The 15,487-nt window shown below is 47.7% G+C and overlaps 1 protein-coding gene across 1 annotated transcript in view; it reads right to left on the minus strand.

Moving 5' to 3' along the window:
- Positions 1-15,487, minus strand: part of GNAI3 (G protein subunit alpha i3) — a 257,782-nt gene that overhangs the window by 196,738 nt on the left and 45,557 nt on the right. Inside the window, exons 2-3 of the mRNA XM_069632998.1 lie at positions 2,232-2,274; positions 1,812-1,953 (exon numbers count right to left, since the gene is read on the minus strand). Of these exons, the coding sequence (XP_069489099.1) occupies positions 1,812-1,953; positions 2,232-2,274 (185 nt within the window). The remainder of the gene's footprint in view (positions 1-1,811; positions 1,954-2,231; positions 2,275-15,487) is intronic.

Genomic DNA, 15,487 nt, shown 5'->3' on the forward strand with positions numbered 1-15,487 from the left:
TATTATGTCCATTATGATGCCGAGATGGACTATGTCAACTCCTTATACCTGGGTGCACCGGCATACCAACTTAAACTCCAAAGAGCCCAAAACGCTGCTGCCAGACTCCTTGCTCTGGGATAAAGAGATCACATCTTCGTCCCGCTCCCACACTCTTCACTGGCTCCCTGTTGGACAAAGGGCCACTTTCAAAAGCCTATGCATTAGCGACCAAGCAGTGCACACGACCGTCCCAGCATAACTTCATGAGAAGATGGCACCCTACCAACCTTCATGCACCCTGAGGTCAAGCACTGCCCCCTTACTAGCGCTTCCAGCCTCCAGTTCAGCCAGGATTGGAGGGTCCACCTCCTCAACCTTGGCTCCAACTATGTAACTCACTCCCTCCGCACATTCGACACACCCAAGACTATATGGCCTTCCGCAAAGCTCTAAAAACCTGGCTCTTTCCGTAAACCAGGATTCGGACCATCTGGGGCTGCTGAAACCCACCAACCTTATGGATTAAGGACTTCAACATTAGTCTGGAAAGTAATTACAGCTGGCCGACAAGTGTCGAGCCCGTCCTCTAACATCACTGCCTCAGTGTGACCAGGTCAGTGCAAGAAAACATCTGTCGTATTCTTCCTAGACCTACCCTGCAACCCACCATAAACCACAAGAACAGACCTGGAAAATGGGCTCCTGAGACGCATAGGGATGAGCCTAAGAATAATGACCCTTTGACCAAGCAAAACATAACTTACTCTGGCTCTACCTACGAATACAGTGCTGCTACCGCCAAACATAAGGACTACTGCCAGCTTGTCCAGAGCCAGAATGTAATCCAGGAACAGTGGGCTCAGAAGAGTAAATCATCCACTCAGGACACTCACCTCTTCTACCGCTATGCTCTCGCCACTTTACACCAACACACAAAGCGCAGCTATACCCCTCGATTAGTTTCAACCTAGCTGGACACATACAAAATACTCCATGAGCACCTCAACATCCTGCTAGAACGCAGCTATACGCCACGAAAGAAATCAGCCTAGCTGCACTGGTAAATGTCCAACACAGGCCTAATGCCGTCAGAACGCAGTCTCGGAGACCAAACACCGGACTTCACACATTCAACTGATCTCTCACTATGACCCGACCCAACGTTAGGATGCAGCTACAATCAGGCAATCACACTTGCTGCACACATATCGAGTGCACCCAAGCACCCAATGCTACCCTACTCCCTTGACTGACCTGGACTAAGGTCCCCAAGGGCGTTCAACCCACAAGCGCCTTGAGATCATACCAATGATATATAGGGCGCTACATAAATGCCTAACAACAACTACGGAACAAAGCCAAGCAGTGAACAGGATTTTATAGATATTTTAGGACTGTCACACGGAAAGAGAAGAGACATCAATGGGCTGGGACAGAGGGAAGATGTGGCGTTGGCTTAACCAGATGTGTACATACCCTTGCCCCCCCCCCCCAACCCCCAACAAGCTACCAACTCCAGAACGACAACTCCCGTCCATGTGAACATGCAACAGTTGACCCAAGCAACGAGTCTCCTCAGGACACCCAATTGAAATCCCACAATACAAGGAAACGCCAACTCGGAAACTGGCACCCGGGATCACTGCAGACATTAAATTGTGCAATACAGAGGTGTTATGAATAAGACACAGGATTAGGAATGACTGGCAAGTACCAACCCCTCCTCCACCGCCTCCCCCCATAATCAATCACCAAAGAGACTTTGCCAACCCAAGATCTTTCCACCTAAAGCAACACAACAAAAATAAAAAAATTAGCAAGAACCGTACAGCTCTGGCCACGTCCCCGAAGTCAATCTTCAGCCTCCCCATGGCTCGAATAATGGCGATGATGGACTGGATGGTGTTGCTGTAGACCACCACCTTGTACTGCCGGCACTCCTCCTCAGAGTACCCATCCTCGTGAATGATCCTGGAAAAGCACAGACCTCAGTCAAGTCAAAGAAGAAGAAGAAAACCAGTGACAACCTCACACACCATGACTCATTAGACAAGTCCCTTCAAATCCGAGACTTAAAGTAAAACTGCCAACAGCAAACTTCAAGGGACGCAAGGTCCTTTTACCAATAGGCACAGGTGGAATTAAGACATGTTACTTAAACAAGAGACGCAAAAGAAAAAGGCAACAAAATGTAGAGCAGTGTGTATTTTGCACTAAATATAAACAGGAATAGCAGGTGAGAAACTTACTTCATCTGCTTAACGATGGTGCTTTTCCCAGACTCCCCAGCACCTGAAAATGAAGTTAACAGTAGTGAGATTATGCACTGAAGCGATTACATAAGCAGGCACAAGGCGGATCTGTAGAACCCCCACTTGAACCACCGTTGAGGTGGTCACATTCTCACTGCTCACCCCTCCCCTCCCCATCATCCTCAAGTTCACCCAACGCTCTGACTGGTTGGTACGGTGAGGCTATAACTACACAAGGGAAAATGTGTTGCAATATGAAATTCTAGACCCAACAGTGAATTTGTAAAACCACAACCCATGTCCGTAAGTGACTCGACAAATAGTGCGTGAAGTCGCAGGGTATGGCATGGCAGCTGGTGTGCGTTTCGGGGAGAAAGTCACCATACCAACATGTTAGAAGGGATGTCAGACACTACAACCAGTGCCCCCAAAATCTCAAGAGTACAGTCAGAGCAGATGGTCCACCCTCGGATTGCCCAGAGAGGAACCAATCACTGGCTTCTCTTTGGGCAAAATAGTGTGAAATCATAGGCACTGGGTGGAACATTGTGGCAAATTAGGATTTCCACTGCCTGTAACTTTATTATCTGAAAGCTTGCTGGACCCCTCCCTGCCCCACCCCACCCTTGTGCCCGCCCCCTGCACATCATGAAACAGGATGGGGCAAGCGGGCAAGGCCCCTTGACACTGCCTTTGTAGGGGACTAATGGTTATTTACTCTTAGGCAACACATGTTGCTAGTGTCCGATCAGGCTTTCATCCGAGATGGGATTTAATAGGCGTGTGGGACTTTGATAACATTGGGGAAATGCTCTGCTGTGAAAGGACAAAAGTTTTAGTTAAAGCAGGACAAAAAAAAAAAACACAATTAAACCCCAATGTCCCACGGTGAACCTAACTGCAGCGGGAGGGGGGGGGCTTGAACATTGATCTCCCTAGAGAAAGGAGTATTGTGACCCACACTCCCTCTCAAATCGATAAGTTCATCGGGGCCACCCATCTGGCCCAACGATCAACTGTGAGTGGGTTAGAGCTTCCTAAAATAATTTCATATTTTCTACCCCAATTTTCTCATCGCGCCGCACGTAGCCTCCCTGCAATACCACCAATCCTACACAAAATATGAACCTCCATTCCCCAACGCAATATTTCTAAAATGATATTTGTGACGAATCGTGGGAGTTATCCCCAAGGGGCCTCCGTGAGGCAAGGGAGGTGAACTTACGCCGCAAAAAACTGCCTAAGGGATGAGGCAAGCAGGATCTCACCGAGGCGCCCCCCCCCCCCTGCCAGGGACAAGGACTCCCATTCCTGTGAGGTACTCCCTAAAGATCCTCCTAACATTTCAGGCATACTGTGCAAGTAATAAGGAACACATTTCAAGTGGAAAACACCATTTAACGGAGACTAGTAGGATGAAATGAGGGGTGTACGGCGGGGAAGGCCCACAGCTACATCGCACCGGGGGGCTGTCGAGCCCAAACCGAGACCTGGACGCACAGCGTCCTCCAAGCTGGAGAGAGCAAGATACATCAGAACTCCGGGGAAGCTTGTGAGTTACAATCCGGCAGTCGAACTGAAATTTGAGAGTCGGACGAGAAGCATCCTGTGAGCTGGAGAGATAGAAAAGCATTAAGTGGTGGCGTGACCATGAAGATCCTGTGGTGGACTTGCAATCCTTGCAACTACACCAAAACCACTACACTGTCGGAACCGCATAATGTCCTGGTACTGAAGATACAGGTCTGGGATATCAAAGGAAGAAGGAGAGCCATGCAAATTGGAGAACAAAACCCGAACTAAGAAACCCTATTGACGTTATCCCTGAGAGTGCCAGGTAACGGGAACAGGACACCTGGGAGGGAGACACAGAAAGGTTTGGGACTATTCATACTCCTCCCAGTCAAGATACTGAGACAACAACACTGAAAGGGAAAGACGTGGATGATCAATCGCTATAGGAGTACTTGTCACAGTCAAGGTAAAGCAGATATTAAGAAAGAGCGAAGCTATAAGAGAAAAGCCTATGGACGAACTGATATGTCAAAAGACATACAATACGTAAATGTGTAAAGCGCTTCTACAAAAGTGAAGTGCTTCAAAGCAGAAAAGGAAACAAGGGATTACTGTCATTCTTAGCAATTGAAGATTCTGAATGATCAAATAATAACTAGCATGCTAGGCAAGAGGCATATCTACTAGTTAAGTGCTTGGCAAAGTGAGGAGGGGGGGGTGGGGAATGGAACATACGGGAACTATATGCTACAGTACTAGGTATGCCCAGGGAGGGGAAACGGGGAGGACTGGACAGACAGGCATGCATGCATGCATGCATGCAAGGCATAGAACATTCAGGGTGGTGAAGGGCACAGAGACAGGCAGTGCAAGGGGGAGGGTGGGGAGTATGACAAGTGCACCCAGTCCTGGAAGGGCCAGGGTTAAGTGCAGAATATTTGCCCCTCTTGTGGAGCATAATGCAGTAGTGCCAGCAAACTGCAGAGACCCGGAGGCAAGTGCAGGAGTGGCGGGGGAGCCGGGACCTTTAGGGCTCTGGAGGTGCACCAGGCGACCAGTCAGCAAACTGAGCAAGTTGGGGGAAAAGAAAGAAAGAGGGGGGGGAAAAGGAGAGGAGAGAGAAAGGAGGGAGACAATTAAGGTCTTGAGGAGTTTCTGGGAACTTAAAGCGGTCTGGTTCAAAGCGAAGAGAGGCAGGGAGGTTGTTCCAGAGCGAGGCACCTGCAGAGGATAGGGATCTACTCCCAAATCTCTGCTTGGAAAAAATGGCTCTCCCACAGAGAAAGCCTAGTGGATTATGCAGAGGGATCCTTGGAGCCAGTGAAGTGATTTCAGCACCGGAGAAATGCAGTCCCTGGGCTTGAGGCCAAGGTTAAGTCTCACAGTTATGTTCTGGATAAGTTGAACAGTTCGGTGGGAAGATTGAAAAGACTGTTGCATCAGTCCAGTCTGGAGAGGACCAAGACTCTGGAGACAGTGAGCCACTGAGGAGGTGCAGCTGGTAGTGAGATTTATTTGGGACATTCGAGATGAGAGAGTAGAGTTAAATAACCCCCAGGTTTTTTGCCTCACTGGTAGGTGGGGGCGCAGGGCTGAGTGTGGCCGGCCAGAGTGAGTGGGAGCGGATGCCCCAGTGAGGACAATCTCGGTTTCGCAGGCATCAAGTCCGAGATCATTACCATCAGACCACGAATGAATTGTGCAATTCAGATAGACTGGAAGGAGGGAGGAGGGAGAAGAGGTTGAGGGAAGCCTGAACACGAGCTGTGCGTCATCCGCGTTAACACTGAAAGTTGGAGGTGAAAGCCGAGATCATGTGGGCCAAGGGGCCATGTGAAGTTGAAAAACCAGGTGGATATTTAAATCCTTGGGGACACTACAAGGAAAGAGATGGCAGAGAGAAAGGACCCAAGTTCCACCTGGGAAGGACAGTCATAGAAAGGGCGCAATCCACACCAGGGCCTGATCTGTGATGCCCAGGGTATCTCAGACTGGTGATCAGGATGTTGTGGTTTACTGTATCAAAAGCAGAGGAAAGGTCAAGGAAAATGAGGACAGAGGAAGAGTTAAAATCAAGGTTGTCGAGCCGGTATGAACGGGTGTTCAGAAGAGCCGTTTCCGTGCCTCTGGATGCTCCAAATCCAAACAGCCAACAGATTCTGTGTGGAGAGTAAGCTGGGAGATAGCTAACTTGCCCAGGAAATGAATGACAGATCGGGCGATAGTTTGCCAGAATTGAAGGATCAGCATAGAGTATTTTGAGCAGAGGGTGCAAAAGAGAATGCTTAACAAAAGTGGAGAAGACTCCAGTGGTGAAGTAGAAGTTGCAGAGGACTGTCAAGGCTGGAGCAAGAGTGTCAATGTTGTCCTTGATGGTTTTGGAGGGGAACGGGTCTACCTGTTTGGACGAAGCTTTTAGACCGGACTGGTCTTCAAACCTCCTCGGGTGTGACGGGGGGAGGAGAGAAGAGGGGGTGTGGTGGGTGCGGCCAAAAGGGGGCCCAATAGATGGTGCTCGAGTGGGTGCGGAAGGAGAGAAAAGACAGGATGTCTTGAGTTGGAGGAGACTTGTGCTGCCAGGGCCCCGCAGAGGGTCTGGGTGGGTGCAACAGAGAATGAGGCTGCAGTAGGATTGGTCAGCTCCTTACAGACTTTGAAAAGTGTGTCCATGTTGTTGGATGCTGCAGAGATGCGGGACTTTTCTTGACCCAGATGCAGAGTCTAGATTGCCTTTGCAGAAGGTGGCAGGCCAGTTTATCAGAGGGTGCACCTGAAGTTCCCATTTCCATTCAGCTGCATTTAAGCTTGCATTTAAGGTCAGCCAGATCGTAGTAGTACCAAGAATGGCACTTTATGGGAGGCTTCTGTCGGACCCTGATGAAAGGGGTAAGGATGTCGCGAGTATTGGAGACGGAGAGATGAAGGTTAGAGGACTGCGTCAGGGTAGGAGTCAGCCACAGGAGTAGGCGGAGGCAAAGGCAGCCACTGACACTTTCTTCATGGGTGGGATGCAGTGCAGGGTCTGTTGTACAGAAAGCAGAAGAAAGCTTCAAGGGAGAAGAGAATGATCAGTCCACGAGAGTGAAGTAGTGAGAGGAATAGAGTGGGATGTCCGGAGAGGACAGCATCTAAGGTGTGGCTAGCTGTACATGTAGGAAAAGAGGGTAGAATGAGAGCAAGTTGCAAAGGTTGCAGAAAACTCCTGAGGAGTCAAGAGAGTCGAGAGATGTTGAGATCCCTCAGCAGGAGGAGATGCGAGGAGGAAAGGAGAGACTAGGCTAGGTCAGGCCATTCCAAGAGGAAGAGTGTGGACTAGCCCGGCGACCTATAGAAGGTGGCCAGAGTAAGAGGTGACCTGAGAGAGCCTACAAGCCAGGCATTCCAAAGAGGAGTAGGCCTGAATGGGAATGGTGGAAACAGCGAGCCACTCTGGAAATATCAGGGAAACTCAGCCACCTGATCTGTTAAGCCTGGGTTCAGAGGGGATCTTGTAACCTTCATGGAGAAGTGTGTCAAAACTTGTGACATAGCTGTCCTTAAACCAGGTCTCAGTGAGAGCAAGAACAACCAGATCCAGGTGTTCAAGGAGGAGTGATTGACAGCAGAGCGAGAGTTTGTGTGGCCACATGGAGCAGATTGATTTTTTTCTTTTTAGGGGCTTACGGGGTGGGGGGTGCAGAGGACAGAGGTACCACTCGTAAGCGGTGAGGGCGCAAAGAGATAAAAGCAAGAGAAGGCAGAGGAACTGAAAGGAGTGCAGGCAAGAGAGCCGGGACGGTAATAGATGCCAATGGCGCCAGTGAAGGAGGGGTCTCGGAAGGCAAGGGCGCCCCAGATGCACGCAGATGGTGGCCGGGGAACTAGCGTGGGCAAGGCTGACAAGGATGAAGGAGCACTTGGCAAGGGTGCCAGTAAAGAGGACAGTGGAAAATAAGGCAAGGGAGCAGCCTATCAAAAAGGAGGTTCGGTTGAGGCCCTTGTACCAAGATGGTACCATATGATGACCCTTGAGGTCGGGGAAGCAAGGGCCTCCCAGCAGGTGCCACCATTTGTGTGGGAGGAAGAGAGCCCAGCGGCCATATGGAGAGTCCATAGGTCAGGGGAAGGAACGAAGAAAAGGAGGTCGATAAGAGCCTCTCTGGCAGAAGTGTCAGTGATAGGAAGGCCCGGGTTGGATGTTAAAGGATATTTGTACCGCAAACTATCACCACCAGAGTGGTCCCCTGGCGGCTATGAAAAAGGAGGAGAGTAAGTGGGAATAAGCTGGAGAAGTGCAAAAGAGCAGTGATGTGCTGTTGGCGGCCTTAGCCCGGTGGGTCAGTTGGCTGGGCTTGGGGTGTTTTACAATCAGTAGTCATGTGCTGTTGTGCAGGGTCTATGTGTGGTTTATTTTGTTGTTGCAGTGTAGTGAAGTTTGTGCGGATTGATATGTTGTAGGCTTGTAGTTGTGTTTGGTTAGAGTTTGAGGTGTATGTATGCAGAGGGGTGAAATGGTTCGTGGATTGGTTAATTGGCATTGCTGAAGCGAGGCGCTGAATTTCCGTATTCTCTCCAGGTGGGTTGCGAGAGCATCTTGGCGTCTGTCATGATCAGGGCCGTCCGATACTTGCAGTCCCTTTCCCACATGGCATCCACTCACATTCATAACCACACCCAAGTTCAGCCTCGGCCACCTAGGTGACACCAAGTGTGTCCTTAAGTGTCTTCCTGCCCGACACGGTGAAGGGTAGGAGATAAATATAGGAGAGAGAGCGCCAGAATGAGGGGGACAGAGCGTGCGACAATTAACCAGGCTGAGCAGCTGAGGCGGCTGAGAGGGAGTTAGTAGGAGGGTGCATGCTAACAAGTGGACAAAATAGGAATGGGAACAAGGAAACACCAGAGGAATGGGGGGGGTGAGGTGGGGGCGGGCGAGTGGGAGCTAAAGGTGGTCGGGGTGTGGAGGGGTGGTGGGAGCAGGGGCAGAAACAAAACAGAGGGAGCAAGTAGGATTTTAACTAGCAGAACTAGACCAATGCAGGATGGGGTACACCAACAGTCACAATGAATGCACAAAGCAGCACACCAGGATACTGCACAGCAGTACAGAAGCGAGGGTAGTGAGGTATGAGATCCAGAAGGAAGGAACACATGTTGGAGGTAGATCGACCCTAAAAGGGAGGAGTATGGGACAGCAGAGATCAGGCAATGAAATGCCTGGAGGGAGGAAGGTGATATAACAGACACTGAGCAATAGTAACACTCACATGAGGCAGCAGGGATGGGGCGAGGAGTAGTAATAAATTACCCATCAGTGTGAATTCATGTTCTACCTGGAGAATAAGTTGATTTTTGGATACGTATCATTTCCACCATCAACTGTGCTTTAGTAAAAAAAATATTCAGACAGGAATTCAATTTTTAAGGCAAATTGCATTGCATCCAAGAGCAGGTCCATTAATCCAAGAGACACCAAAAAAGAAAACAATGTACCCCATTTTCAAGAGTGAGGTACTCCACAAGCAATAAGGTGGTCCTTATTTCAGCTAAATAAGGCATGAAACACAATCGATGTAATAGGAAAAACTTGGCCAACGGCAGCTCCATCACAAGAGTGGTTCCAAACCCAGCCCAATGCGGACAAATACCTCCAGAATTCATTGCACTAACACACGGACAAAAAGTCAATGCTTTATATTACAGCATGAGCCCAAGTTTCTCACACTAAACATACTCCATAATGCAATTGGGGACCAGCACCTCAAAGTTCATGAATGCTGGCTGCGTTCAAACCCTGCCATTTCCAAGATTACTCTTCACCCGCAAGGTGAGCAATTCCCATGTTTATTGGGTTCATGTCGTAAGAACAAGCAAAGTTGGACATTTTTAACACCATACAACTAGGAGGTAACATTTGTGACTTTGCGCCGAATACGCCCCTGCAGAAAATGATATACAGGACAAGGTGCACAAAAAGTGAAATAAAGTGAGCAAACTTACATCTTGGTGACCTACAACGCCAACTAAAAAGATAATCTCCCAACACCCACGTGCGAGCGGCGAATGCCTGCGCAAACATCAAGTCTTTTCTGAATCTAGCCAGAGATTCAGAATCCCCATTAGGGATGGCCAAATCGATTAGATTTCCGGCTTCCTTAATACGAGAATGTCACTGATTTGCAATTGCGAAATTTGAGGTGCACCTCCGTATCTTTTTCACGCCATGCAGTCAGACAGCCGTAAATGAACACTTGAAAGCGTTTTTTTGGTGGTAAACTTTAGCAGTGTTCAGTAGACTACACTAGAGGCCAAACACTGATGTGCTCAATGACAGCATTACTTACCGTAAAAGCATTTGATGGTTTTATCTGCTTAGATTCACATGCCCTGCATAGTCTGACATTCAGTGGTAACCGTGCAGTATTGCATCTTGTCTTTCGAGAATCGAAAGGGGACGTCAACAGGGGCGTGCCTGTAACACTAGCCCTACGTGACGTGGAGTGCACCCAAGATCCCTCACACATCGAGGTCCCTCAGATTGTATTTTTTCTGCCAAGAGGGAGCCTTGACCATCTGGAGTACAGAAAAGAGAAAGTAAGACGTCCATGTTCCTTCCATCCGAGCGGGGAGGAAGGGTGGGCGCATATGAATCTAAGCAGATACAACCATCATAAATGCTTTTACGGTGAGTAATGCATTGTCTTCTGATGCTTGTTAATCTGCTTAGAATCACATGCTGTGCATAGACTAGCGAGCAGTACCCGGAGTTGGGTTTTAAGAAGGAACAGTAGAGAAAAGATGTCTTAGTACTGCTTGTCCCACCCGAGAGTCAGACCTAAAATGAGTGTCTAGGCAATAGTGTGTTGTAAAGGTGAGTACAGAACTCCAGGTTGACTCTTTGCAAATAGACTCAAGGGGAATATTTGCAATGATGCTATGGATGCCCCAGTGCCTCGAGTGGAATGTGCTCTAGGCTTGAAGGGCAGTTCTCTCTTAGCCAGATTGTAGCATAGTGTAATGCAATTGACAATGCATCTAGAAATAGTGGATTGAGACCGTCTCCTCCTCTTCCTGTGGCCACTGAAACAAAAAAACTGATTTGTTTTCCTTAGTGGCAGAGTTCTTTCCATATAGAACACGACAACTCTGTGTACATCCAACACGACAGCTCTGTGTACATCCAGTGTGTTCAGGGTTCTTTCACCAAGGCTTGTAGGATTTTGAAAGAACGTTGGTAGCTCTATAGACTGGTTCACATGGAACGTGGAAATGCATTTAGGTGCAAATCTAGGGTGAGTGCACAAAACCACCTTGTCTTTCTGAACTGTTGCAAAAGGATCTATAATAGAGTGCCTGCAGTTCACTTACTCTTCCAATGGAGGAGATTGCTATTTAAAAAAGCAACCTTGAGGGTGAGGTTCTGAAGACTTGCTTTGTGCATGGGCTCGAAAGGAGCTCCCAGAAGCCTGGTTAACAACACATTTAGGTCCCATCTGGGAGCCGGGTTACAATGGGAGGGTGAATTCTTTTTATTCCTTCCATGAAGGCCTTAATCACTGGAATCTTCCACTATGACACCTTCTGTTGTGATGTTATATATGCTGAAAGTGCAGCTAAGTGCACCTTTATTGAGTGGAAGACTAGGTCTGAATCAAGTGAGTTAGGTATAAGACAATGTGAGTGGGAGAGCAGTCGATTGGGTTGATGCTCTTTGAGTTACACCAGGTGACAAACTGTTTCCATTTACTAGCATAACAATATCTAGTGTTAGGTTTCCTAGCCTCCCGGAGGATGTCCATACATCTTTGAGGGAGGTGCAGGTGCCCGAATTCTATGAACTCAGGAGCCAGGCCGCTAAGTTCAGTGTGCGGGCATGGGTGAAACGTCTCCCCTTTGTCTTGCAACATGTTTTACGGGCAAGGCAGTTTGACTGGAGGAGATGGGGACATCTCCACCAGATGAGCAAACCAGGGTTGGCAGGCCCACATGGGGGCCACCAATATCATTGTGGCTGGTTCCTGTTGCAGCTTGTGCACGATCTTGTTGAGAAGGGGAGCCAGGGAGGGGGTTGGGGGGCATGGGGTTGGTAATCAAATTTCCCTGACCATGTTATCCAGAGTCTATTCCCCTTGGATTGGTTCTCGGGTTATCTGGAGGCGTAATCTTGGCATTGGGTGTTTTCCAGGGTTGCAAACAGATCGATCTCTCGAAAAACCCATTGTGCGAAAACATTGGAGATGATGTCTGTGTAATCACCAATCGTACTCCCTGGGCAACAGAAAGTCTGTCGAGTACGTCTGCCAGAAGACCGAGTTCCCCTGGAACATGTGTTTGAGAGCCCACTTCCAAATGTTCTGAGACAGTTTGGACATCCCTGGAGAATGAGTGCCACCCAGTTTGTTCAGATAGTACATGGCTGTGGTGCTGTCTAAGGATCAAGATAGTCTTTCCCTGTAGTTGTGTTTGGAACGCTTTCATTGCTTTGAACCCCGGTAGAAGTTCCAGCAGGTTTATGTGGTTGGAGGTTATGTCTGGTGACCAAACTCCGCTTGCTGTCTGCTGGAGCAGGTGGCTCCCCACCCTGTCAGGGAGGCATCTGTAGTTAGAGTGGCTTCCACTGCGGGGCTGGTGAAGGATTTCCCTTTCAAGAGGTTTTCCCCTTGACCACCACCGCAGCGAGAGAACTAGGGCCGGCGAGACTACTACTAAATCGTCCCATTGTCCGTTGGCCTGACACCACTGGTTGCTTAGCCACTCTTGCATTGGCACGCATTGCATTGGACGCAGGCACGCGTGAGGAACTAAGATACATGACGCCATCATTCATAGCAGTCGCATAGCCTTGCGTACTGTTAACTCTCGAATGGCTACATAGTAAGGGATCCGAAACATGTTTTGAACCCTCTCGTTGGCGGGGAATACAAGGCCGTCCTTTGTTTGAATTAGAGCCCCTAGGAATTGTTTGACTAGGGTCTAAGCTGGACTTTCTCGTTGATAGAGAACCCTAGGCCGAGTAAAAGATCTATGGTATTTGATAGACATGTCTTGTAGTTGTCCCCTGTTATGAGCCAGTCGTCAAGGTAAGGATTAACTGGGATGGATTGCCTGTGCAGATGTGTTACCGCTACTGCTAGTACTTTAGTAAATACCCTTGGTGCGGTTGCTGTGCCGAAGGGTAGTACTTTGAACTGGTAATCTTTGTCTTAACATGAACCTGAGGTACTTTCTGTGCGCTGGCATCTTTCATATCTAGAGTTGTCATGTAATCCCCTGTGTGAGCAGGGGGAATTACTTGCTGCAGGGTGACCATGCAAAACTTTTGTGGTTTTACAAACTTGTTTGCAGGGCGCAGGTCTAGAACAGGGCGCATGGTTTGATCCTTTTGGGGTACAAGGAAGTACACTGAATAAATACCCTTTACCTGTGATAGAGGTATGATCTCTATGGCTCCTATTTATTCTAGTATCTGGACTTCTAGGAGAAGTATGCAAAGATGTTCTGCTGTTTGATGACGTGGAGGTCTGTATCTTAGTGATTGGCTGAACTCTACACAGTATCCGTGGGCTATGGTCTTTAGCACCCATTGGTCCGTGGTTATTCCTTCCTATGCTTTCAGAAATGACAGCCGGCCCCCCACCGGGGAGGGAGAGGACCCAAATCTTTGACTCATTTGGAGCATGAGGCAGGAGAGCCTCTGGGTGTCGGGTTCCTGCCTCTTCCTTTACCGAGTCGCTGTCCCCTTTGGGGGTACAGGATATTGTAATTACTGGTTCCTTGCAGGGAGTGCCAGTTGTTTCCAGAAGGATAGTGTTGAGGAGTGGAGCGTTGGCCACGAAAAAACCTGTTTTCCAAATCCTCACCTTGTGGAAGATCTTTGAGTAATTTGGTCTAAGCTTTTTAAAGTTTCATGTTCTTTTTTCAACGTCTCCAAGGCCTCATCGACCGCTTTTCCAAACAAGTTGGATTATTGCACTCGTTCGTTTATATGAGACGCTTGCATTTCAGGGTTAAAACCTGAATTTCGGAGCCAAGCATGTCTCTTGAGGAGAATGCCTTGAGCGAGGGCTCGGCTGGCTGTCTCGGCAGAGTCTAAAGTGTTCTGTCTTCCTTCAGAGACTGTGGCGAGTAGGCGTGTCCGCAGAGTTTCTGGTGCTTCATGTAGGCCTTGTATTAGGGCCCACTGCGACTCTGCGTAACTGGCCGATAAGGTAGTGTTATTCGCGATGCGTGTGGAGTACGCTGCCGTTGTGGTAACCCTTTTCCCCCCCAGGGTGTACAGTCTTTTGCCCCCCTTTGTCAGGGGGAGCCTTGCCTGTCGATAAAGGAACCCCTGCCCTTTTTCTTGTGGTAGTGACCACTAAAGAATCTGGGGTAGAATGACCTCTAATGTAAAGAGGGTCTGATGGCGAGGGGCGAAAGTTTTTCAATCCTTGTTTTTTGCCTCTTGTAAAAGCAGGTGTGGACAAGGATGGAGCAATGCGTCTTCTAATCGAATTGAGAAGTGGTATTGCTTGGCTAGTAGGCGGCTTTTCTTTGCGTATATCCTCAACAAAGTCGGCTTCAGGCGCTGCCTCTTCAGTGGCAATGTTAAACTGGTCAGCTGCTTTACGTAGCATCAGGTTTCCCCCATGTATTGTATTTTCTAATCAATTCCTAAGTAATCCTCCCAAGTACCCTTTTAATCCTTAACTTTCATTATAACAGAGGGAGGGAGAGTATCCCAGTTCAACATGGTGGTAAGGAAGCAGGGGTTTGATTGGTTATTAGTAAACAGTAAGGCGATTGGAGAACAATGAGACAAGGGAGCATCAGCAGGATTCTAAACTGCTTTTCATTGTCACACCTGAAGCAGGAAGGTCCTGTTTCTTAGTCTAGGTATTGGCCCAGTATAAGTTTCCAGAAGATAAAATATCTTGGATATGAGTCAGCTTTCGAGTTTAACCTTCATGGGAAAGACAAGCGGTCATTTTGGTGGGTGCGCTGCGCTCTAGAACTAAAAAAAAGACTATTTGCAATTTATATATGTTCAAGTAGTTTCAAGAAGTTGAACCAGAAGGTTAATCAAATTCTTCAGAGACTTATGTAAAGATTCTGCAGATTGGAAGTTAATGTGGTTTCTTTATGATTTTCTGAAGTGCTTTACATTTGCTTGCCATTTTGTTCTGTTTAATATTGCAGTTTTGATATTAATGCGCATGTATTATTAGGAAGAGGTGTCTTGATCAAACACTTCTTTCATTATACGTGTACGAGAGCCACTGTTCTTATTTCCTTGTGCGTGTTAACTGCAAGGAAGTAGTGTTTAATATATTCATGTCTAATTTAGCAATGTAATCGAGGAACATGATGTTCTTTAAATATGAACACTGAGCATAGTATTTTGAATTCTAGGTAATTTTGAAACTTCTTTGAAAGAAAAAACATTTTCACTAAAGTGAAGAAAAGGCTCATTCGAAAAGAAGATTTAATCTAAAGATTTATCTATCAATTCAAACCAGCAATTTTAGAACTCTTGAAAAAGAATGGTTCTCAAGGAATACAGTCAGTTTACTTTTCTCTAAGGAAGAAAAGGACATAAGTCATTTTGTAAGTGAACTATTAGGTGTCTAACAGTTTGAACTTGCAATCTGCTTTCCTTGCTTCCATGATTTAAGGTGAATATACATGTGGAACTATTTATTCTGGAAGAATTCAACTCAAAGCATCTACCACCAGTTAACTCAAAAGGACAATTTATAGAATTTGCAACTATTATTGTT

Source organism: Ambystoma mexicanum, chromosome 13, assembly GCF_040938575.1.
Source record: "Ambystoma mexicanum isolate Mex_15411 chromosome 13, UKY_AmexF1_1, whole genome shotgun sequence".
Lineage (NCBI taxonomy): Eukaryota > Metazoa > Chordata > Amphibia > Caudata > Ambystomatidae > Ambystoma > Ambystoma mexicanum.